Genomic DNA, 24661 nt, shown 5'->3' with positions numbered 1-24661 from the left:
TCATGTCAAAGCTCAAGGTCAGCACTCAAAAGTTCAGGCTAGCATCTTCTGTCATGTTGTCTTTTGCATATGCTCAGCAGGTGGCAGGAGTCCGGAGGCAAGCCTGCTCTGGCCTCTTCCCCTTGCATCGTGTGTCATTAGCTACTACACAGCTCTTTGTTCAAAACAAAATTCACAAAACTGACAGATTCATCTGCTAACGTCGGGGGGCATCAGAGCCAATTACAGGAAGCCTTCAAAAGGCAGATAGGGTCACTTTTCACAAAATGGGATGAAGAAAAGGAAAATAGTCATGTCATTAAAAAGGACAAATACATTTTCCTCTCAGCAGGCTCGCCACAGGAAAGTAGAGAGATTTATATGAGTCCATCATTTCATTATGACTGCTTTGAATAATTTTAAATCAAAGCATCCACCCCACACACAGCCAACCTATCATTAACCATTTTGAGCTAGTGAACAGTAAGTGATATCTCTATAATGACGGAAATTTAGGTTTAAAGTGTGAAGTTTTTATATTCTTTCAAGACCACAAATAATCACATACATTGTTTAAAATCAACTGGAAAGGACACCAGTTGTTTGTTTTAATTTGAATTCAGACCTCGAGGGTTCTGGGGTCTAGTTTTGCTGAGATGCACCAAACACCTACTTGAGTTCTTGAGCAAAAGAGGGACAAATTTAGTTGTGTTTGAGGAAAACCAGGTGCAAAAGTTTAGGGGCACAGTCCCAACACTACCCTTACCTCATAACACTATGAGAGTTTAAGCCAAATGGGAAAGTTCAGAGTCCACACAAGACCACCCTCTCTCCTGATGCCAATTGCAAGTTCAGTGTTGGAGGAGGATCCCCCAAACCACTGTCAGTTTCAGAAATTTACTAAGCCTCACAGAACTCACTGAAAGCTATTACATTCATGGTTTGAGTTATTACAGGGAAAGGATACAGATTAGAATCAACCAAGTGAATAAGCCCATACGGCAGAGTCCTAAAGAAGTACCAAGTCCAGGGCTTCCATTGTCCTTTCCCAATGGAGACAAGACATATTACTTTCCTAGCACCAGTGTGTGACGATATGGACAAAATATTGCCAATCAGGGAAACTCGCTAGAGCCTCTGTGTTCAGGTTTTTACTAAAGCTCCATTATGTAAGCCTGATTGATTCTCTATAGTCTCTGGGCGTGACCCAAAGCCTTCACCCCAAATCACATTGTTGGTCTTTCTGACATGGCCATTCTCAGCCTGGAATCATAACGTTACCCCAGGACAAATTGCAGACCTCTTTGGGGGCAAGGTTAAATTCTTTACTGCACGTCTACAGTATGTCGGAAGTTTGGCATGAGGAAAGACCAGCTGTGATAAAAGTCAAGATAATGATAAGAGCTGCTTTCGAGGCACCATGTTAAACATTTTATAAATATCTCACTTAATCCTGACCAACACTCAGGGAGGCAGGTCCACCTAGTAATTCCGATGTATAGATCAGGAAAATTGAGGTTTAGAGAGACTAAGTTGTGTGACAATATCATACACCCAGTGCCCGGAAGAGGCTGGGTTCGAGCCTGCTGCTGAATGGCTCCAGTGCCCTCCCTGTGTTGCCCTGCCAAAGGGAAGGCGTGGCTGCCACATCCACAGCTCCGCAGGGCACCATTCTTGTCTTCTCTGAGAAGGCTGTCTCCTGGAGCCAGAAAGCAAAGGCCAGCCTGGCTGACTCACCATCCAAATCAAAAGGGAAGAACTCTTGGTGAGATTTCTCAGGGCAAGAATCTGCGCATATAGATAACTGCAAAAGAGCTAAGAAAGTTAAAATGGGCCCCAAGGGCTGGTTGCTCAGCAAAAAGCATAAACTGGACAGGAGTTTGGAGTAGGAAGATGTGTTCCATTTTAATCAGTTAAATTTTGATTGTTGGATGACATATATCAGTACAAAGAAATGTGTCTATCACAGGTAGAAATATGGGACAATAGTACTGGTTTGTGTTTGATCATGCAACAACATAACATCTTTAAGATTTTCAGTGACCAATAGTGACAGTGTTTAGCATGCATAAAAAGAATATGAAATGGGTGCTCTAAATGTATATCTAGTTTTTAAATTCTGAATGGACTTTGTTTAGGGGAGTTGTTTGGCTCTCATGCACTATTTTCATTAAGAGGTAGAGGAACCTGTAACACATAGATTTTGGTCAACAGAGTTTAATAGTCAGTACACAGTTTTCATATATGGGGTTTTAGACATCCTGAACTTTCAGAAAAGTTCTTTATTTGTTTATCTATTTGTTGTAATTGCCTTTATGGTAAAATCTAGGCAGACTTACTATCAATTTTTCTATTAATATGAAGAAAAAAAATGTTAGCAATTGTGTCTCTCCTAAGATACATCAAGAACACAGGTTTTGGGGCTTCCCTGGTGGTGCAGTGGTTAAGAATCCACCTGCCAATGCAGGGGACACGGGTTCGAGCCCTGGTCTGGGAAGATCCTGCATGCCGCGGACCAGCTAAGCCCGTGCGCCACAACTACTGGGCCTGTGCTCTAGAGCCCACGAGCCACAACTACTGAGCCTGTGCTCTAGAGCCCACGAGCCACAACTACTGAGCCCATGTGCTGCAGCTACTGAAGCCCGCACGCCTGGAGCCCATGCTCCGCAACAAGAGAAGCCACCGTAATGAGAAGCCTGTGCACTGCAACAAAGAGTAGTCCCCACTTGCTGCAACTAGAGAAAACCTGTGCACAGCAACAAAGACCCAATGCAGCCAAAAGTAAATAATTTTTTTAAAAAAGAACAGTTTTGCATATTTCAAAGGTGTAGAGTATAAGTGTGCCACATAAAATCATGTATCTTAACTTCATAAAAGATGACAGCTTAAAAAATCCAGAAAAAAAAAGGTTTCTGAGGTTTAAGTGATCGTTTCATGTTTAAAAAGGTAATATACATTGAAAGATTTTTCGAATCATAAGGTATATATGTTTTTGTGTCAGAAAGGTAATAGAATGACTTTGTCATTAGGGCTAGAATATTTTGTTTTACTTATCAATGCCAAAAAAGTAACTTTGAAAAAAATAAAATAAACTTGCTGTTAAGAAACGTATCCTATATACAATCATGTTTACACATATATGGATTTTCTCTTAAAGTCACAGCTACCAGAAACTTACGTGATTATGATTCATTTTTAGTTGCTTTTCGATATTTTTCCAAACCCTTATTAGGCATCTCTGGAAGACAGCCAGATGACCGAGTACATTTTAACGGTGTTATTCAGCTATCTTACCTTGATAACAGGATCTTATTTACGTGAGTAACTATCTGTCTAAATCACTATGCTAGGCATAGTTCAGGATACGTAAAAAAGAGAAATAAGTTCTGAGGGGAAGCAGAGACTTTGGGAAAGCTTCCCATGGGAGCTTCACATCCAGGTAACTGGATCTTGCAGTGTGAGTGGGAACTTGAGCGAGAGGGATGTGAAGGGTGTAAAGTGGGAACTGAGGCCATGTCTCTTCTCCTCTTGGCTTTCTTTGAACCCTTTATGTGGTTTCCTCTTTTACGTTTTGCCTGTCACATGCAGCCTATGTGGTAACCTTGGAAACACCTCCTCAAAGCCCCTACCCTGGAAAGGCCCAGTAGGACTAGAGTCCCAGAGAACGAAGCCATTTCTGGTTCAAGCCTTAGGGGGAAGGGGTGTGTTCACATGGCTTCCCCTCCCAGATCAAGTAGTGAGATCCAGGAGAATTAAGACAAGGATCTGGCCCAGGGGAGAGGTGTCAAGGTCAAGGACACGGCCCTCAGGCTGCCTCCTGTCTGGACAAATGTCATATGCTGGCTGCAGTGTGATCCATCCACAATCTCAAGAGTTAGAGACAGAGGGTGTGCAGCTAAAGCCCTAATGAGAAATTAAGAGAGTTCATTTTCCTGGGCTTCCTCCATGCAGGATCCATCACTCGCAGTGAGCCAGTCTGTGGTGGGTGGCTGGTCAGGATTCAAGGATTCCAGGACCCCACCTCTTGCTGACATGTCTTGTACACATACCTGGCATTAGATATTAGCTTAAATACGACATTCGTACTGCCTTTAATGTACAATGCCCTATGAAATAGTTGCTACAGTCCCCATTTTACAGTAGAGCGATCAAGGTTCAGAGCCGTTACCCAAGTTACTCAGTACCACTAAGGTACGTCAGTGTCCAAACCCAGGTCTGTTGCCACTAAGCCAAGACATTAAAGGACTGCCTTTTATGCTCTTCTTAATCTCACTGTCTGGCTCCAATAGTGACAATGAATGAAACAATACAAAACAAAATGTAATCTTCATTATTTGTCCTTTTTATATTTCATCCTTACTCTCAGATTCACATTATGAAGTGCAATTGATTGCAATTCTTTTTGTGAACCATTTACATTTTCATTTCCTTATTATTGGCACATTTATTTTGTTCACTTTTCTGACAAAAGAATTGTTTTGAATTCTACATCCTAATACTAAATTTCACCTTTTAAAGGTGAGTAATTAAAACTTATATCTTCAGTCATTCCTTTTTTCACATTCACTGATGAATATTTAACCTCTTCCCTTGGAGTTCTGGTAAAGGAAGATGGCATTATGGCTTCAAGTTGTGAGCCGAGGAGGCGTCCATTCAAGCAAGGGTCTCGCCCTCTTTGCGGGGGCTTCACTCTTGCTGCAGACCCTCTGTGCAAACACATGCTGAGTTCTGTCCTTGCAGAAAAACACCATGAAGGATCACCCCACCCATGAGAGCCCTTAATGAAAATGCAGTCCCGAGATTAATGCAGCTTCTCGTTCCCTTTGCTGAATTCACCTCTGGTGCTGTCTCGCAATCCTTTTATTCTCTACTCAGACCACCACTGGGGGTGAACAAGAGTCCTATCCATGAATCAAGGCTCTTCAGGTTTCCAGTCGCTGCCGTGAATGTGGACCATGTTTCAGTCTTTGCACAGGTGTTTCCGCTTCCTTCATTCAACATTCATTAACCACTGCCACGCTCGCCCCACCCCATGTGTGACCATTGTTATTACGCCCAAGGCTTCAACTAGTAGTACAGCATATAACAGTAATTCTTATCATTAGGCTTTGTTAAGCCATAAATTTGATCGAAAGCCTTATTTTACAATTCACAAGGGAAACTCTGTCATGCCCTTAGATCAGGCAGGGAGACATCAACTTTTGATACTGAGGTGAGGGTGATGGGACCCATGCTCATCCCTAAGCTGATTCAGGAGTGGTCACATGACTGCGCGGCTGGGCACCGGCAACACTAGGGGACGCCGTGCACGTCAGCTTCAATGTGCCAGGCGCCCCCTGAAGTCTGGCAGAGGGGGCACCCTGCATGTGAGTTGGGACAAGCAGGTCATGATAGCTCCTTTAATGAGAAATGAATGACTCCTGAGGACAGGGCCGTAATTACAAACCAATAAGGCAAAATAGTGCAGTACCAGTGAGTGTGAAGCCTAGTGCCGGATTGTTATGAATTCAAATCCTGTCTCATCTTTGTGAACTTTTGGGCAAGTTACTTAACTCCTCCAGGCCCCAGTTTTGTCATCTGTAAATACGGTGAAAAGAAATACCTTCCATACAGGGATATTATAAGGATTAAGTAAATTAATATTTGTAAAGCACATAGACACTGCCTGGTACATAGTATCATATAAGTATTTGTTACAAAAATGAAAAAATACATTCATTGGTCGTTCTGTTGATGCTTAGTAAAATGAGATATGAGTCACATGATCAAGACTGTCAATAATTTCCCTCTGTATTCTCAATTATTGCCATAGTTATTGTTGCTGGAATGCTATGTTACTTTCAATTAGGGTTACTTTCTTTAATTATGTTTTTCACATTTGTGAATACTGGCATACTCCACAGTTCTTTAAAAAGAGAATGAAAACAAAATTAAACTCTAAACCAATTATAGAGATACATATGTACAAGGATGTTCTTTAAAGAAAAATTGGAAACAACTTAAATGTCTGTCAGTGGGAGATGAGATAAATTGTGGCATATTCATAAAATGTAATTATATATCATTTAAAGTATATTACATTTATTCTCTACATTAAAAAATAGGGATCTATTTCTAGAACAATGTTAAGTATAAAGAACCCTAGAAGAATGACAGGTACAGTATTTACAATAAACTTTCATTTAAATACATACATATGTAGAAAACATATAACAAAGACATGAACATGAAGGATACATGACAATATCAAGATGGTGATTTGAGGAAGGAGGGAAGGGAATGGAATCTGGCAGTGGCAGAAATGGGGCTTCAATTTCAACTGTAACATTTCCTTTCTCAGAAAAAATCTGAAGCAAACATGGCAAAATTTTAACATTAATTAACTCAGATTGGAGATTACCTTATCACATTATTCTCTATGCTTTCTATTTATATTTGGACATGTTGATAGTAAGAATAATAACAGAACAAATTTAAATGCCAAATTATAATTCTAAAATTTGCACCCTTAGATTTTATTACTCCTCTTAGTTAATTTTTTTAAAAATTCTTTTCCTTCAAAATGTTAACGTACCACCAATTGTGCTGGTGCTTTTATGGATGGCCCGGTTTCATGAGGTTTAGAAAGCACTTTGGCACGAGGGCTCTAAAGAATGCATCTTCACTATTCTAGAATTTTAATGGCCTATTATACATCAGTGTTAATGAGAGTCATGTAGATAAATCCCTAAGCAGTCCTTTTAAAGGTTGCATTTTTTGCTCAGCCAAAAAAAAAAGAGAGCTTTCTTGCCTTCCTGGATAATTTTGCTAAGCAAGTGTGTTGTACGTTTTCAGGTGCTCAAGTGAAACAATATGGGAGCATTTGTTTAGAGTGTTTCGCTTGCAGACTTCTTCAGCAGAACAAACAGCAAGACAACAAATCATTCCTTTGAATCTGTGTAACTTTGAATATGTATTGATTGGCGGAACAAACAGTGCCATGATCCAGATTTTCAATGTCACATATTGAAATGTGGCTGGTGTGCTCCGAGTTTAGCAATTCTCTGTGCATCATGTAAATTACCTGGGACAATGACTTGTGACCTTAGAACTTAAGCTTTGCAGTTCAGTGTGCCATTGACCTTTTTATGTCCTATGTATAGAGTATTATGTGTAAAATGGTCACCAAATGAATTTATGTCAGATGTTCTAACTAGAAAACAATTTTCATCGTCTGGTGCATGAATGTTTATAGTAGATATATTTTAAATATTTCAATTTCAATGTTATTTAACATTGCTGAGGTTATTAAACACAAAATGTGTTCATAGATTCTGTATTACTTATTGACTACTCACCATGCACTGTTGGGCCCTAGAGATAAAGTGATGACCGAGACAGTGCCACTCTCTTCAAATTGTTAATAATCTAATGAGTAACAGAGTCAAGAAAACTGGCTATTATAACACAGGGAGATAAGTACTGTATCTGTGGAATAAGAAAGGGTGTTAAAGGAGCCCATAGCATGGAAACCCAACCGATTCTGAGAAGATCAAAGTGAAAGATCAAGGAAGGCTTCCTGGTGGTAGAGTCTATGCTGCTTCTTCATTTGAAGGCTGGGGGAAGAATAGTCCATGCAGGGGAATCAGCACATTGAAGAGCAAGAGAAAGCATACTTTGGGCCAAATGTTTGGATTGTTTCTTTGGTATCAAGAATCACCATTCACTCAGGGTTTCTGCATGTTCCACATCCTCTAAGGATTCCTCACAGGTTGGCCCCAGAAAGCTGTTATTATTAATAATCATGTTCCCCCACTTTGAGAAAAGGTACATTTCAGGCCTGAAATATGTAAAAATAAGGATGAAGAACTAGGCAGTTCAGAGTCTGTTCTGAGGCTACCAGCATAAGAGACAAGATGGTGAAGTTTGCAGTCGTCGGCAGCATTAAGACCAAGGCCTGTGGCACTCTTCCCCATCGATGAGTGACCCCCAACTTCCTCTCTCTTCCCATCACCCACACACCACCTGCGTGTAAGGTTCAGAGGCGAGCGAGCCCTCGGGGTGGCACCCTGCAGCCTTACTGCAGATCTGCAGCTAAGCACAGGCTTTTCTCCATTTGACTACGCTCTTTCCATTTTTGTCTATTTTACCACAATCCTGAAGTTCAGGATGATTTGGATTTCACGTGTTTATACAGCCTTTCTGAACACCTTTCCTTTTATTTTTACTTGACAAAATTTTTTGTTCAAATGTTTGTGAGAAAATATTTTGCATAGTGAACTAAAAACCTGTCCAGTCTTGTTCTGGGATACGAACTAATTTGAAGGGCTGAAATCTACCATGAAATCTAGTAAACTAAGCACAAGTATGTCATTCTTGGACATATTGATTCATTTGTTTAATTAAATGTTTGATAAGGTATGGTAAAAAATATAGTACTGTAATATATATTTTAGAATCCTTCTAAATATACAGTTTCTCAACGTGTTCAGAGCTTAATCCATTTCTTCTTAACTTTGTAACGCAGGAGAAGAAAACCTCCTGGCAATTTTACGACGAAGATGGTGGAAGTATATGATCCTGGGACTGATAGACTTGGAAGCAAACTATCTGGTGGTCAAGGCTTACCAGTACACGACTCTGACCAGTATCCAGGTACCAAGGCTCTCTTCCCTTCTCATCTTCCTCATTTTCCAGATGTAGTTTACTTTCAGTTTAGTCACTTGGGAGTTCTGATGACTAGTTTCTAAGTTTTGCAACAAGAGGGAAATCGGTTATATAAAAATTAAGTGGACGTTTATTTCTGTGTTCCTTTAATTTTTCTTAATTCACATGTAATTGTACATCTCTTCTTTGTTTTTAGTATACCACAAGAACCATTGACAATGCAGGAAAATAATTTGTAGCTAAGAATGCTAATCTTACGTCAGCAGAAGAATTATTAGTAAGCATAAAAATAAATCTATTTTAATCACAACTTGTAAGGTTTTAGAATATGCTAATGGACTTCGATTAAGTAATCAAAGTGCTTAATAATCTTTTCCTTTAGCTTTCTTTGATGTGTAGATTTTGTAAGCTGAAGAGACAGAATTTTTCCTAAAGGGACAAGATTTACATTTCTACAATGTGTTAGGTATGAAGATAGCCACTGCATCCTTCCTTCCTCCCTCCCTCTCTCTCTTTTTCTTTTATGTAATTATGTGTACAAGCGTGCATGCACACACACACACCATTGCAAATTTAACTTAGATTTTCACGATTTTTACCAGGCACCACTAATATTCCTCATTAAACCATAAATAATAATCTTGACTATTTTTGTTTCACCCTTATTTCTCTTTTTATGACAATATTATGAATTTTATAGTCATTCCAAGGCTCCAGGATGAAAACAAAATATTGTTCACATATCAGATTTTACTTAGATTTGATACCTCAACAACATTGCTGCCATTCCAATAATTTGCTTAGAAACAATAACAAAAATGAAGAAACAAACAAGCGAACAAACCACTTGAATAAATTCAGATTATATAGATTGAATGGGAATCTATCTAAATCAGAATTAGGTAGGGTCTACATGCTTCCTCCTGCATACCCAATAAGGGACAGAAAGGATGCTTCCCTACAACCACTGAAGAAAAGTCCAGAGCTCTATCTGATTGGACCACACTGATGGCAGGGGAACAGTGTGAGCTAACTGACCTAGACCTGGACTCTCTGAACCAATACAGGAGGAGATTTCTCTGATTTGTTTAGACAAATGTTTCTCAGTAGGAGTACTACTGGCATTTTGGGTAGGACAGTTTTTCATGATGTGAGTCATTTTCCTACTTTATAGGTCATTTAAGATTTCTGGTCCCCACCCATCAAATGCCCATAGCGTCTTTCAGCCTTTGTAACAACTAAAAGGGTCCTCATGGATTTCCAAATGCCCTCTAGCAGGCACCATCTCTAGTTGAGAATCACTGGCTCACCAATCAGCACTCACTCCTGGAGTCAGGGCAGGATCAATCTCACCCAGTCACATATCTGTCACCCATTAAGGGAGAGATGAGGTGGATGGATGCTGGGAGAACAACCACAGTGCTCCAAACTCAGCCTAGCTCCTATTCACTTCCACAAGCCCCACAATGACAACAAATTTCTCTCTCTGTCTCTGTCTCTGTCTCTCTCTCTCTCATGCTCTCTCTCTCCTGTGCTCCCAGGCACTTTGTTTTATAGCTCTGTCTTCACAGTCTGTCTTACCTAAGAATGGTGTTTGAATATTTCCACCTACTCCACCAAGCTGTAAGCTTTTCACAGCAAAGAGGATTTCTTGTTCACTTTTGAATCGCTAGTACCTGGTAGGAAACCCAGCACATAATAGGCACTCAAAAGTGTTTAAAGAGGTTAATTAAATTGCATTGATTTCCAGTATTTGGGGACACAGAAATTGCCAGCAGTTCTCTACCCACATGCAGAGGCCCCTGGAATGTCTATACCAGTATGTGGGAGAAGAAAGGGGAATGCTGGCTTCATGGCAGAACTGGGCCCATTAGTGCAGAGTCAAAAATTATTAATGGGCCTCCTGGGGAGCATGAAGAGGAAACTTACCCCTTTGGAAATCCATTTGACTTTTGTTTTCCTTTGTTAACCATTGAAAAGTCACAACCAATTACTGGTTGCTTAAGTTCTATGGGGATTTATAAAAAAAATTTTTCAGTTTTTCAATTCTTTTTTGTAGACAGTGACAAGGTTTTTTTTCTTTCTTTTTTTTTTTGTGGTACCGGGCCTCTCACTGTTGTGGCCTCTCCCGTTGCGGAGCACAGGCTCCGGGCGCGCAGGCTCAGCGGCCATGGCTCACGGGCATAGCCGCTCCGCGGCATGTGGGATCTTCCTGGACCGGGGCACAAACCCGTGTCCCCTGCATCAGCAGGGGGACTCTCAACCACTATGCCACCAGGGAAGCCCAGTGACAAGGTTTTAATAACTTTCCCCTTGTCCTCAGGTGTTTTGTTCAACCCATGTTATGCACCACCATTAATCCATCCTTTCACCTCTCTCAAATTAGCTGTTTGACACTGCATTTAATGCTGCGTTCTATGCAAAATTTATTTTAATTCTGTAGAAAGTCAAAAAGTAATTCTACTGAAATATCAGTTTGTCTTCATTATAACTTACTGAGCAAGGAATAGGGGGAAGTAAAAAAGCAAGTTGAATCAAACAATTCTAGAACCATTTTGCTACCTACAAAAAATAAACTTCTTAAATAATAATAAATGGTCAGAATAGAAGGCATCTGCTCTGGGAACCATGTCTGTACTGCTGTTTTGTAATTCAATTCTGTTTACTCATTGCAAATCAGTGGAACTAACAAGGACCTATAATGATTTTCCCTTGTTTCTATAAATACTAATTGAGAACATAATACGTGCTAAGTGTTTAGCTTTTATTCATATATTAATCAATAAGGAAAATACACTAATTATACATCTGAGAAATGTACTAGTTATTGCAAGTGATGTAAATAGAAATGAATCAACCTTTGCTGTACACTTGAAACTAACACAACATTGTTAATCAACTGTACTCCAATATAAAATAAAAAAATTTTTAATAAAATAAAATTAAAGAATAAAAACATTAACAGAAAAAAAAAAGAATGACAAAGCTTCTACAGAGTTAAAAAAAAAGAAAAGAACAAAGGAAATGAATCAACCTTACCTCCAGGAGCTTCTGAACTTATAAAGGGGACAAGAGGCACACTCTATTGATAGTAACATCATGTACAGCAAGGGAACGGATGCCAAAGTGCTATAGTTTTCACAGGAGCCAGAGATGATGTTTATTTGCAGAGGCAAGAAAGTACCCATTCAGAGGAGTCTATAAGATTGAATAAAATTTAGGTATAGCTTTGAACCCAGAAAGAAAATCATGGCAAAAGCTTAGGGGCAGAAAACCTGAGGAATATGATTGGAGAACAATTGTTCCAGTTTGATTCATCCAGTCACTTCAAAAATAACTACTGAATACTTCTCTGTTCAAGTCAGTGTATTAGGTAGTGAACAGTGAGGAAATAGTAAAAAAAAGATACTTTCTGTATTCTTTGGCACTTCCAGGCAAATGGGAAAGGCAGCCAAATAACCAAATGAATGGCTGCATCATTATAGTCAGAGATGAGTGTTCTAAAAGAAAGCAACACAGTTCTACAAGAACATTTGTCAAAACAACTTGGCCTAAACTGGAAAGTTAGGGAAGATTTTCCTAAAAGACTAGTGGTAGAGCTGAGACCTATAAGAGAAGTGGAAGATTAGTTGAGAAAGAAAGAGGTCCAAGCAAAGAAGACAGCGTGCTCAAGGCTCTGTGGTGGGAAGGACCATGGCAAGGATGAGGTTGTGAGCAAGGGCTTGTGACTAGGCAAGGAGAGTGAAGAAAAGAGTGGTGCAAGATGGGCTGGGGAAGGAGGCAAGTGCTAGACTCAACAAGTCTTGACAGCCAGGTCAAGAGTTTGAGTCTTTAGGCTAAGTGCCGTGGGAAGCCACATTTGAGTTTTAAAGGCAGGCAGGCTGTGGTGCAGAGAACAGATTGAAGCAATGGGTGCTCATTATGGAATTAAGTAAGATAGAGCCCAAAAGTTAAGCTGGGGTCATGTCATAGGAGGTCTTCAAGGTCAGGATAAAAAGTGTGGCTTAATTTTGTAAATAAAAGAGAGCTGTGAATGTTTCTGAGGAAAGGAATGATAGGATGTAGCCCAACAGCCCTTTTGCAAAGGCACTTCTGTTTTAACAAGACAGTCCTCATTACTAGTTGGCAAAGAACCAAGTACTTTTGTCTTCTGATTCTCTTAAGAACAGTGATATAGAACAAAAAGACATGAAGAGGCTCTCTGTGCTTTATCCTCTTGCCCTTTCAGTTAATTCCTTAAACTCATGGTTAAATGTCACAAACAATTAATGCATGAAGCGTGAGAGGAAAATATATATTTCTGGAATGATTATAGACTCACAAGGAATTGCAAAACTCTATAGGATTCTATGAACTGTCCACACAGCATTTCCCCAATGGTGACATTTTATATGACTAGGATACTGACATTGGTACAATACTGTTAACTAAGCCACAGACCTGATTCAGTTTTCATCCCTTTTCCTTCACTCGTTTGTTGGTGTGTGTGTGTAGCTCTACACAATTTGATCCATGTATGGGTTTGTGTAACTACGACCACAGTCAGGATACAGAACTATACTATCACCACAAAGAAACTCCCTCATACAACCCCTATGAAGTCACACCCATTCCACCACCCTCATTCCTATCCCTAGCAACAACTACTCTATTCTCCATCTCTATGATTTTGTCAGCTGGAGAATGCTATATAAAATGGAATCACACAGTGTTTAACCTTTTGAGATTGGCTTTTTTCACTAAGCATAATACCCTTAAGTCCACCCAAATTGTTGCATGTATCAATAGTTTGGTCTTTTTATTGCTGAGTAGTATGCCATAGTATAAACATATCAGGGTTTGTTTAGCCATCACCTGCTGAAGGACATTTGGATTATTTCCAGCTTTGGTTTTTTACAAATAAAACTGCTATGAGGAGTTAGAGGGAGGTGTGACTACAGGAGAAGGTCATTGTCTTTGTGATGTAAGGACTCAACCCATCATTGCTATCTTTGAAAGAGGAAGAGGCCACAAGCCAAGGTATGTGTGTAGCCTGTAGAAGGTGGAAAAGGAGTCTATTCTTCTGATGTTCTGACCACAGAATTATATCAGCTCTAACATCCATGTAGATGAGACAGACTTGAAATCAATCTCGTTGATTGTCTGAGAGATCTTCTGAGACAAGAACCAAGATGGCGGAGTAGAAGGATGTGCTCTCACTCCCTCTTGCAAGTACACCAGAATCACAACTAGCTGCTGGACAGTCATCCACAGGAAGACACTGGAACTCACCAAAAATGATATGGCACATCCAAAGACAAAGGAGAAGCCACAATGAGACGGTGGGAGGGGCGCAATCACAGTAAAATCAAATCCCACAACTGCTGGGTGGGTGACTCACAGACTGGAGAACACTTATACCACAGAAGTCCACCCACTGGATTGAAGATTCTTAGCCCCATGTCAACTTCCCAACCTGGGGGTCCGGCAACGGGAGGAGGAATTCCTAGAGAATCAGACATTGAGGGTGAGTGCGATTTGATTGCAGGACTTAGACAGGAGTAGGGGAAACAGAGACTCCACTCTTGGAAGGCACACACAAAATAGTGTGCACATCAGGACCCAGGAGAAGGAGCAGTGACCCCGGGGAAGACTGAACCAGACCTACCTGCTAGTGTTGGAGGGTCTCCTGTAGAGAGGGGGGGTGGCTGTGGCTCACCGTGGAGACAAGGACACTGGCAGCAGAGGTTCTGGGAAGTGCTCCTTGGCGTGAGCCCTCCCAGAGTCCCTATTTAGCCCCACCAAAGAGCCCAGGTAGGCTCCAGTGTTGGGTTGCCTCAGGCCAAACAACCAACAGGGAGGAAACCCAGCCCCACCCATCAGCAGTCAAGCGGATTAAAGTTTTACTGAGCTCTGCCCACCAGAGCAACAGGCAGCTCTACCCACCACCAGTCCCTCCCATCAGGAAACTTGCACAAACCTCTTAGATAGCCTCATCCACCAGAGGGCAGACAGCAGAAGCAAGAAGAACTACAATCCTGCAGCCTGTGGAACAAAAACCCCATTCACAGAAAGACAGACAAGAGGAAAAGGCAGAGGGCTATGTACCAGATGAAGGAACAAGATAAACCCCCACAAAAGAATTAAAGAAGTGGAGATAGGCAACGTTCCAGAAAAAGAATTCAGAATAATGATAGCAAAGATGATCCAGGACCTTGGCAAAAGAATGGAGGCAAAGATTGAGAAGATGCAAGAAATGTTTAACAAAGACCTAGAAGAATTAAAGAACAAACAAACAGAGATGAACAATACAATAACTGAAATGAAAACTACACTAGAAGGAATCAATAGCAGAATAACTGAGGCAGAAGAACGGATAAGTGACCTGGAAGACAGATTGGTGGAATTCACTGCTGCAGAACAGAATAAAGAAAAAAGAATGAAAAGAAATGAAGACAGCCTAAGAGACCTCTGGGACAACATTACATGCAACAACATTTGCATTATAGGGGTCCCAGAAGGAGAAGAGAGAGAGAAAGGACCCGAGAAAATATTTGAAGAGATTATACTCAAAAACTTCCCTAACATGGGAAAGGAAATAACCACCCAACTCCAGGAAGCTCAGAGAGTCCCATACAGGATAAACCCAAAGAGAAACATGCTAAGACACATAATCAAACTGGCAAAAATTAAAGACAAAGAAAAATTATTGAAAGCAGCAAGGGACAAATGACAAATAACATACAAGGGAACTCTCATAAGGTTAACAGCTGATTTCTCAGCAGAAACTCTACAAGCCAGAAGGCAGTGGCATGATATATTTAAAGTGATGAAAGGGAAGAACCTACAGCCAAGATTACTCTACCCAGCAAGGATCTCATTCAGATTCAACAGAGAAATCAAAAGCTTTAGAGACAAGCAAAAGCTGAGAGAATTCAGCACCACCAAACCAGCTCTACAACAAATGCTAAAGGAACTTCTCAAAGTGGGAAACACAAGAGAAGAAAAGGACCTACAAAAACAAACCCAAAACAATTAAGAAAATGGTCATAGGAACATACATATCGAAAATTACCTTAAACATGAATGGATTAAATATTCCAACCAAAAGACACAGGCTTGCTGAATGGATACAAAAACAAGACCCATCTATATGCTGTCTACTTCAGACCTAGGGACACATATAGACTGAAAGTGAGGGGATGGAAAAATATATTCCAAGCAAATGGAAGTCAAAGGAAAGCTGGAGTAGCAATACTCATATTAGATAAAATAGACTTTAAAATAAAGAATGTTACAAGAGACAAGGAAGGACACTACATAATGATCAAGGGATCAATCCAAGAAGAAGATATAACAATTATAAATATATATGCACCCAACATAGGAGCACCTCAATACATAAGGCAACTGCTAACAGCTATAAAATAGGAAATCGACAGTAACACAATAATAGTAGGGGACATTAACACCTCACTTACACCAATGGACAGATCATCCATAATGAAAATAAATAAGGAAGCAGAAGCTTTAAATGACACAATAGACCAGATAGACTTAATTGATATTTATAGGACATTCCATCCAAAAACAGCAGATTACACTTTCTTGTCAACTGTGCACAGAACATTTTCCAGGATAGATCACATCTTGGGTCATAAATCAAGCCACAGTAAATATAAGAAAATTGAAATCATATCAAGCGTCTTTTCTGACCACAATGCTGTGAGATTAGAAAGGAATTACAGGGAAAAAAACGTAAAAAACATAAACACATGGAGGCTAAACAATACGTTACTAAATAACCAAGAGATCACTGAAGAAATCAAAGAGAAAATCAAAAAATACGTAGAGACAAAAGACAATGAAATCACGATGATCCAAAACCTATGGGATGCAGCAAAAGCATTTCTAAGAGGGAAGTTTATAGCTATACAAGCCTACCTCAAGAAACAAGAAGAATCTCAAATAAAAAATCTAACCTTACACTGAAAAGAACTAGAGAAAGAAGAACAAACAAAACCCAAAGTTAGCAGAAAGAAAGAAATCATAAAGATCAGAGAAGAAATAAATGAAATAGAAACAAAGAAAACAGTAGCAAAGATCAATAAAAATAAAAGCTCATTCTTTGAGAAGATAAACAAAACTGATAAACCATTAGCCAGACTCATCAAGAAAAAGAGGGAGAGGACTCACATCAATAAAATTAGAAATGAAAAAGGAGAAGTTACAACAGACACCGCAGAAATACAAAGCATCCTAAGAGACTACTACAAGCAACTCTATGCCAATAAAGTGGGCAACCTGGAAGAAATGGACAAATTCTTAGAAAGGTATAACCGTCCTAGACTGAACCAGGAAGAAATAGAAAATGTGAACAGACCAATCACAAGTAATGAAATTGAAACTGTGATTAAAAATCTTCCAACAAACAAAAGTCCAGGACCAGATGGCTTCACAGGTGAATTCTATCAAACATTTAGAGAAGAGCTAACACCCATCCTTCTCGAACTCTTCCCAAAAATTGCAGAGGAAGGAACACTCCCAAACTCATTCTATGAGGCCACCATCACCCTGATACCAAAACCAAACAAAGATACTGCAAAAAAAGAAAATTACAGACCAATATCACTGATGAATATAGATGCAAAAATCCTCAACAAAATACTAGCAAACAGAATCCAATGACACATTAAAAGGGTCATACACCATGATCAAGTGGGATTTATCTAAGGTGAAAGAAATCATAAAGATCAGAGAAGAAATAAATGAAATAGAAACAAAGAAAACAGTAGCAAAGATCAATAAAAATAAAAGCTCATTCTTTGAGAAGATAAACAAAACTGATAAACCATTAGCCAGACTCATCAAGAAAAAGAGGGAGAGGACTCACATCAATAAAATTAGAAATGAAAAAGGAGAAGTTACAACAGACACCGCAGAAATACAAAGCATCCTAAGAGACTACTACAAGCAACTCTATGCCAATAAAGTGGGCAACCTGGAAGAAATGGACAAATTCTTAGAAAGGTATAACCGTCCTAGACTGAACCAGGAAGAAATAGAAAATGTGAACAGACCAATCACAAGTAATGAAATTGAAACTGTGATTAAAAATCTTCCAACAAACAAAAGTCCAGGACCAGATGGCTTCACAGTCGGTGAATTCTATCAAACATTTAGAGAAGAGCTAACACCCATCCTTCTCGAACTCTTCCCAAAAATTGCAGAGGAAGGAACACTCCCAAACTCATTCTATGAGGCCACCATCACCCTGATACCAAAACCAAACAAAGATACTGCAAAAAAAGAAAATTACAGACCAATATCACTGATGAATATAGATGCAAAAATCCTCAACAAAATACTAGCAAACAGAATCCAATGACACATTAAAAGGGTCATACACCATGATCAAGTGGGATTTATCTAAGGGATGCAAGGATTCTTCAATATACACAAGTCAATCAATGTGATAAACCATATTAACACATTGTTAAAAACTCTCCAGAAAGTGGGCACAGAGAGAGCCTACCTCAACATAATAAAGGCCATATACGACAAACCCACAGCAAACATCATTCTCAATGGTGAAAAACTGAAAGCATTTCCTCTAAGATCAGGAACAAGTTAAGGATGTCCACTCTCACCACTATTATTCAACATGCTTTTGGAAGTCCTAGCCATGGCAATCAGAGAAGAAAAAGAAATAAAAGGAATACAAATTGGAAAAGAAGAAGTAAAACTCTCACTGTTTGCAGATGACATGATACTATACATAGAGCATCCTAAAGATGCCAGCAGAAAACTACTAGAGCTAATCAAGGAATTTGGTAAAGTTGAAGGATACAAAATTAATGCACAGAAATCTCTGGCATTCCTATACACTAATGATGAAAAATCTGAAAATGAAATCAAGAAAACACTCTCATTTACCATTGCAAGAAAAAGAATAAAATACCTAGGAATAAACCTACCTAGGGAGACAAAAGACCTGTATGCAGAAAACTAGAAGATACTGATGAAAGAAATTAAAGATGATACCAACAGATGGAGAGATATACCATGTTCTTGGATTGGAAGAATTAATACTGTGGAGATGACTATACTACCCAAAGCAATCTACAGATTCAATACAATTCCTATCAAGTTTCCAATGGCATTTTTACGGAACTAGAGCAAAAAATCTTAAAATTTGTATGGAGACACAAAAGACCCTGAATAGCCAAAGCAGTCTTGAGGGAAAAAAACAGAGCTGGAGGAATCAGACTCCCTGACTTCAGACTATACTACAAAGCTACAGTAATCAAGACAGTATGTTACTGGCACAGAAACAGAAACACAGATCAATGGAACAAGATAGAAAGCCCAGAGATAAACCCATGCACCTATGGTCAGCTAATCTATGACAAAGGAGCCAAGGATATACAATGTTAACCTGCTGTATAAAAAAATAAATAAAATTCAAAAATTAAAAAAAAACAAAACTGCTATGACATTCATGTGGAGGTTTTATATTAATGTAAGACCTCATCTCTCTGAGATAAATGCTCAAAACTACAGTTTCTGGATCATGTGGAAAATGACTATTTGATTTCAGAAACAGTCAAACAACTGTCCAGAGTGGTTGTACAACTTTACATTCCCACCAGCAATGTATGAGAGGTCCCGTTCTCCCTGCCCTCACCAGCATTTGGTGTTATCACTATTTTTTATGTTAGCCATTCTAAAAGGTGTGCAGTGATAATTCATTGTGGGTTTAATTTGCAATTGCTTAATGGCTAACAATGTCAAACATCTTTTGGAAAAAAAATTTTAACTTTGCCTTTATAGTAGGGAGCTAAAGAAAGTTAACAAAGGCAAAAGATAACATTTATTCAGGAAAAAGATGATGAAAGACAGACATGGAAGTGAAAAAACCCAGCTGTTTTTTTTATTAGAAAGTCAAAGGAGAGATTGTAACACCACCATGTTAGATTTATAAGGATTTTATTTTATAGGCACATTTGTGGGTTTGTATCTCTTGACTTGTAGAGAATGAATAGATTGTGTCTGTGACTTTGAGACAGATTAGCAGTGACATTTGGATAAATTCTAAAAGCTGTGCTATTTTTATAACTGCTATATGAACCATATCAGTAGAAATACCAGCTTTACAACTTCTCACCCAAAGTTTATTCATCTTTCTTCAGCCATGTAGTACTAAAATGCAAACAGGTGAAACTAGTACATCTGTGAAATAAGAAAAAAGCAGATCTCTTCAAACAGTATAGTTTGGTAATTAAAATGAACTCACATGGGAAACAATTTCCAGTTCTCTTGCTAACCATACTGAGGAGACTGTACCTTTAACACATCCCCTCCTTCACACAGTGCATGTGTCCGAGCTCTTCCCATTTTCTAAGCAGTTTCCCAGGAGCAAAGAACGAGAAAGAAAACCCTCTAGCCCTGATTGTTTTCCTTCAGCCCACTCCTCTCCTTGGGTATGTTAGCAGAGGTTAATACAGAATGAAAGCCAGCCTCCCTAATATGCAGTGTGATATCTGACCCTGAGACTAATTCTACAAGGTACACACATGCGACATACAGACTAATTCTACAAGGTACACACATGCGACATACATGTGTAACATACACATGCAATACTTTTTTACCAAAGTGATGGCTTTTTGTAACTCTCAGTACTTTCTAGGTCCACTCTTTCTGAATTTTCAGTAGGCTAGGAATTAAGTTGTATAAGATACAGAGAAAGGCTGGGTAATTTGTACCTTCTTATGTCTCTCTGGAGTCTAAAGTTTAAGTCATATGAATAGACTTGGCATCCAGATTCCTTTATTGATTAAAAAATGCCAACACTGTGGCTAGATGATGGGGACACAGCTACTGATCAGACCAGACCCATACCATGGGATGATAGACAGCTACCCTAACAATTAGAATACAGTGTGGCAGTGTGGTGGGAAAAATATGCATTCAGCTCAGTGGAGACATGGGAAGAGGTACTTCTCACCCTGAAGATTTATGTAACGGAGGTCCTATAGTCAAGAAGTTGTGACACATGAGAGAAAGTCACTAAGCAGACTTTTTATTTGTAGCCAACCTGAATTTCCACCTCCATGGATGAGCAGAGAGAAAGCACGCCTGTGCACATGAGAAACGTGTCCCGTGGGCTTGAGTTTACGATTATGAGCTCAGCTTTTAAGACTGTATTTCCTTCTTTATCCTCACTGTTTTTACCTGTCCCTGGTATAGGACTGTGGCAGTTTAATGACTATTCAAGAGCTATTTTAAAGTACATTTAAAGGCAAAGTATTCAAAAGCAATGTTCTTACCCCTAAAGGGAACGTGATATTCTGACTCTCAGATTTCTCAAATCTGGACTTCCTATTCTCATGATTGTGAAAATAACTTAAATGTGTAGCAGTCTAAATCCAAATATTTGATTGGATGCAGCACAGTTTTTGGTCAGCCTTTTGTCCTGATGTAGGGGAGAGACCCTTGCATATCATCGAAGGACACACTAAGACTATCTTCAGTCTTTCTTTAGTTCCAGATGATGCCTATCCCTAAACCTGTTTTTAAATGTGTTCTGTCAAACCACCTTCTACAAAAGGGAGCTTTCATACTCTACCTCCGTTGACTCTGGTCCCGCGGGCTGGTGCCCTGATGCCATCAGGTAATTCCACTGGAAAGTAAGAGGAGTGTCTCTCTCCATTCCTCCCACTACACTCCACAGCAGCCAGGAAAACGTGCATTTGATCGTGTCTTGACTCTGTTTCTTCCTCTTCACCTTCCTTGCTGTAACTGTCACTTTCTACTTTATATGATGGCTGTTTACATATTTCCTCTCTCCTTTAAGTCTGTAAGGTCCTTGAGGTGAGACCTGTGTACCTGATACACAATAAGCACTGAAAAAATGTCTGATGTTTGAATAAATGTGGAAACAATTCATCTTTGTCTCCTTCACAAGATCAGGTACATATAGATGTCAAACATATATGAAATATTTGAATAAAAAAGTTAATGAATGAAAGGATGAATTTCTAAGGGCCAGTTATTGGGCAAGGCAACACAAATGATCTTTAATAGTTTTATCATCGGTAAGTGCATTTATTCCTGCAGGACCCAAGTGTGGAACTCTAAACACCTTTAAGTAGTCTACTATGCTCTGGGGATATAAAGATGATGAAAAAATTGTCCTAGCTCTCAAGTGTTGCAGGCAAAGCCTGGATGCAGATTCACTCATGCTATGCTTAGATGTCCAAAGCAATTGTACCTTCTTTATATCCTACAATTGATCTAATCTTCATAGTGAACCTCCTCCAAATATCCCCAAGGTAGCTAAATAGCAGTGGCTGGAGGGAAAAGTCTGGTTAGATGTAAAACTTACTAATTTCTTCTGGTTTAAAATCTTTCTTTGGATAGTTCAGTTGCTTTTGGACAAATGCCCAGCCTCTCAGAATGCCTCTCTCCCATAGGCGTTTCCGAGAAGGCACGTGGGTCTCTAGCATGACCTTTGGCCTCACGTTGGTCCTTTGGCTGCTGTCCACCATTGGGCAGTCGGCCAGCTGTTGAGCGTGCACTCACTGGGTTGGGGTGGATCTGTGGCTCAGTTCTGTGCCTGGCACTCTGCTGGCCTCTGCTGCTCCTCCCCCCTTGCTGAGTCCCCCGATTCTCACTGATGATGTGGACCTCCAGGTATCTGGCTGTGACACATAGAACCCCCTGTCCTGCCCCATGTCAGCCAGCCTGCACCCCTTTGCAGAGCACTCTGACTTCTGGCAAAACAGGAGGTAAGAAGGATGCTGGGGAACGAGAGTGTTCTAACTAACGACACTTCACCTCTGCTTGTTGTCTGATGTGACCTCCTCGGGTTAGTGTGGTGCTGTCCAAAAGGAAAGATGCTTTGCTTTCAGTTTCCTTTCAAACTGTCTAGCTTTCTTTCTCCCCTTGGGACTTCAGTTCGGAGAGGGCCCCTCTGTGCACATATGATTCAACAGCCGGTTTTGTTCTCTGTCAATTTCCTTTCCTCTGGCCATGTCCACGGTGGGGGAAAAGTGCTCCCTCCCTCATCCTCTCTAGCATGGACTTCCTCATCTCAGATCCTCCTTTTGGGACACCAGTCCTCCTGGCTTGGCCCTAAGGGAGGAAAAGGCAATCTTCTACATTCTGGAGGAAATTCTGCTGGAGTTGGCAATATCGATTCTTGATATGTTGGAGGGAGATTACAGAACTTTGAATCTCTTCTCTTTCCACAAACATGACCCTCTAGACCCTTAAAAAGAAGTCAGGAAACTCAGCTTTATGTTTGAAAGCTCATCAATGACCTCTCTGTTCTATAAAGGACCTGCTCTTGTTTTCCTCATGGCTCAGTTTTATGGGTAGAAGGCTGGATGGCATGTGATTTAAGGGGGAAAATTAAATTTCCAAGAATTTTATCCTATTTTCCTGGAAGGAAGATCTGTAAACAAATTACAATGCAGCATGAAAGGCAGTGAAATGTATCCATACACAAAATACTATGGGATTACAGAAGTGGAGTGACTGGATCCACCCATGACAGGAAGATTCTCGAGGACACTGACAACATGAATCTGACAGTAAAACTAGACAGCTTGGTTCCCTGGTGACCATCAGCTCCACTGGCTCATGTAGACAAGTTCTAAAAAAGTGAGATGCCTTTATGTGTTTGTTTTCTCTCTCTGTGAGCATCAGTTTCCCCTCTTATAAGTAAGAATATAAAAACCTGCCTCCTGCTGTGGTTGTGGATATGCAAATGTAACACTGCATCCAATGGTCCAGGTTCCTCCACCAGGTCTAAGGCAAAAATAATGCAACAAACAATAACACTTTATGTTGTTCTGATCCTGCCACCATCTCTTACTGCAGACTTTAGCACCTTCCTCAGTGAAGTTCCTCTGTTCTTCCTACAAACAGACCTGTCTCTGGTCTTCTGACGTTCTCAGAATTGTCTGAGATCCACGTGGCAACCAGTCAGCCAACCTGTGATGCACACTGCTTTAGCAACGTCTCCTTAATGTAGTAGCTGCTCATTAAATGCCAGCTCCTTTTACTCACATATTTTCCACTTCACATATTCTTTCCATTGATCCAATTTAAGGGGAAGAAAACCTAAAAATAGACATGTTGCCTAAACCACTACATCCTCTCATACACTCTCACTCTTGGACAGCAAATTTAAAAAGAGCGATGAAAAAAATTCACAATTGCATGCAAAGGGATCTAGGTGAAAGAATCTGCTTGAGACACAAGGAGAAGGTTATGGAAACCCACATTCCAGTTAGCTTTGCCACTGATGGATTACTGTGTTACCTCAGGTAGGACCATTTGCCAGTCAATAGAGGTGAAATCTCATAAAAATTAATGAGATTGCTGCTAGGTATGAACAAAATTCTCCCACCCACTCTGTTTGAGAGTGAAAATATCAAGGGAAATTGTACAAGAAAATATTGGGCTTCCCTGGTGACTCAGTGGTTGAGAGTCCGCCTGCCGATGCAGGGGACATGAGTTCGTGACCCGGTCCGGGAAGATCCCACATGCCGTGGAGCAGCTGGGCCCGTGAGCCATGGCTGCTGAGCCTGCGCATCCGGAGCCTGTGCTCTGCAACGGGAGAGGCCACAACAGTGAGAGGCCCGCGTACCGCAAAAAAAAAAAAAAAAAAAAAAATATGGTAATATCCTATTTGGAATATTTTCACAGTACCAGTGGCTAAACAAACCTTAAAGCCCTGGAATGCTGTTGCTTGACATGTAAAATCAAGAAAAATTTCTCCTATGGTACAACTGTACCACCTTTTTTGCAGTGAACACGTTCCTGAAATAATACTTCCAAATAAATTTTTATAAATAATTTATATTTTTAAAATACTGGGAAATGCGCAGAGTATTTCTTGTAAATTGAAAAATCATTTTGTACTATGAATAATAACTCACATTTGTTTCCTTGGGTATTCTTTCCATATACAGAGTTTGTGAAAAGTGAAACACTCCTATAGTCCAATATTACACCACACACAAAGATTCATATTTTTCAGAGT

General features: G+C 39.9%; 1 protein-coding gene across 1 annotated transcript in view; it reads left to right on the top strand.

Moving 5' to 3' along the window:
• SLC35F1 (solute carrier family 35 member F1) overlaps nt 1–24661 on the top strand; it is a 156712-nt gene that overhangs the window by 63354 nt on the left and 68697 nt on the right. Inside the window, exon 2 of the mRNA XM_024756667.1 lies at nt 8486–8613. Coding sequence (XP_024612435.1) covers nt 8486–8613 — 128 coding nt within the window. The remainder of the gene's footprint in view (nt 1–8485; nt 8614–24661) is intronic.

The sequence above is a fragment of the Neophocaena asiaeorientalis genome, unplaced genomic scaffold, assembly GCF_003031525.2.
Source record: "Neophocaena asiaeorientalis asiaeorientalis breed wild unplaced genomic scaffold, Neophocaena_asiaeorientalis_V1.1 scaffold125, whole genome shotgun sequence".
NCBI classification, from domain to species: Eukaryota; Metazoa; Chordata; class Mammalia; order Artiodactyla; family Phocoenidae; genus Neophocaena; species Neophocaena asiaeorientalis.
This window is presented reverse-complemented; position numbering and strand designations above follow the sequence as displayed.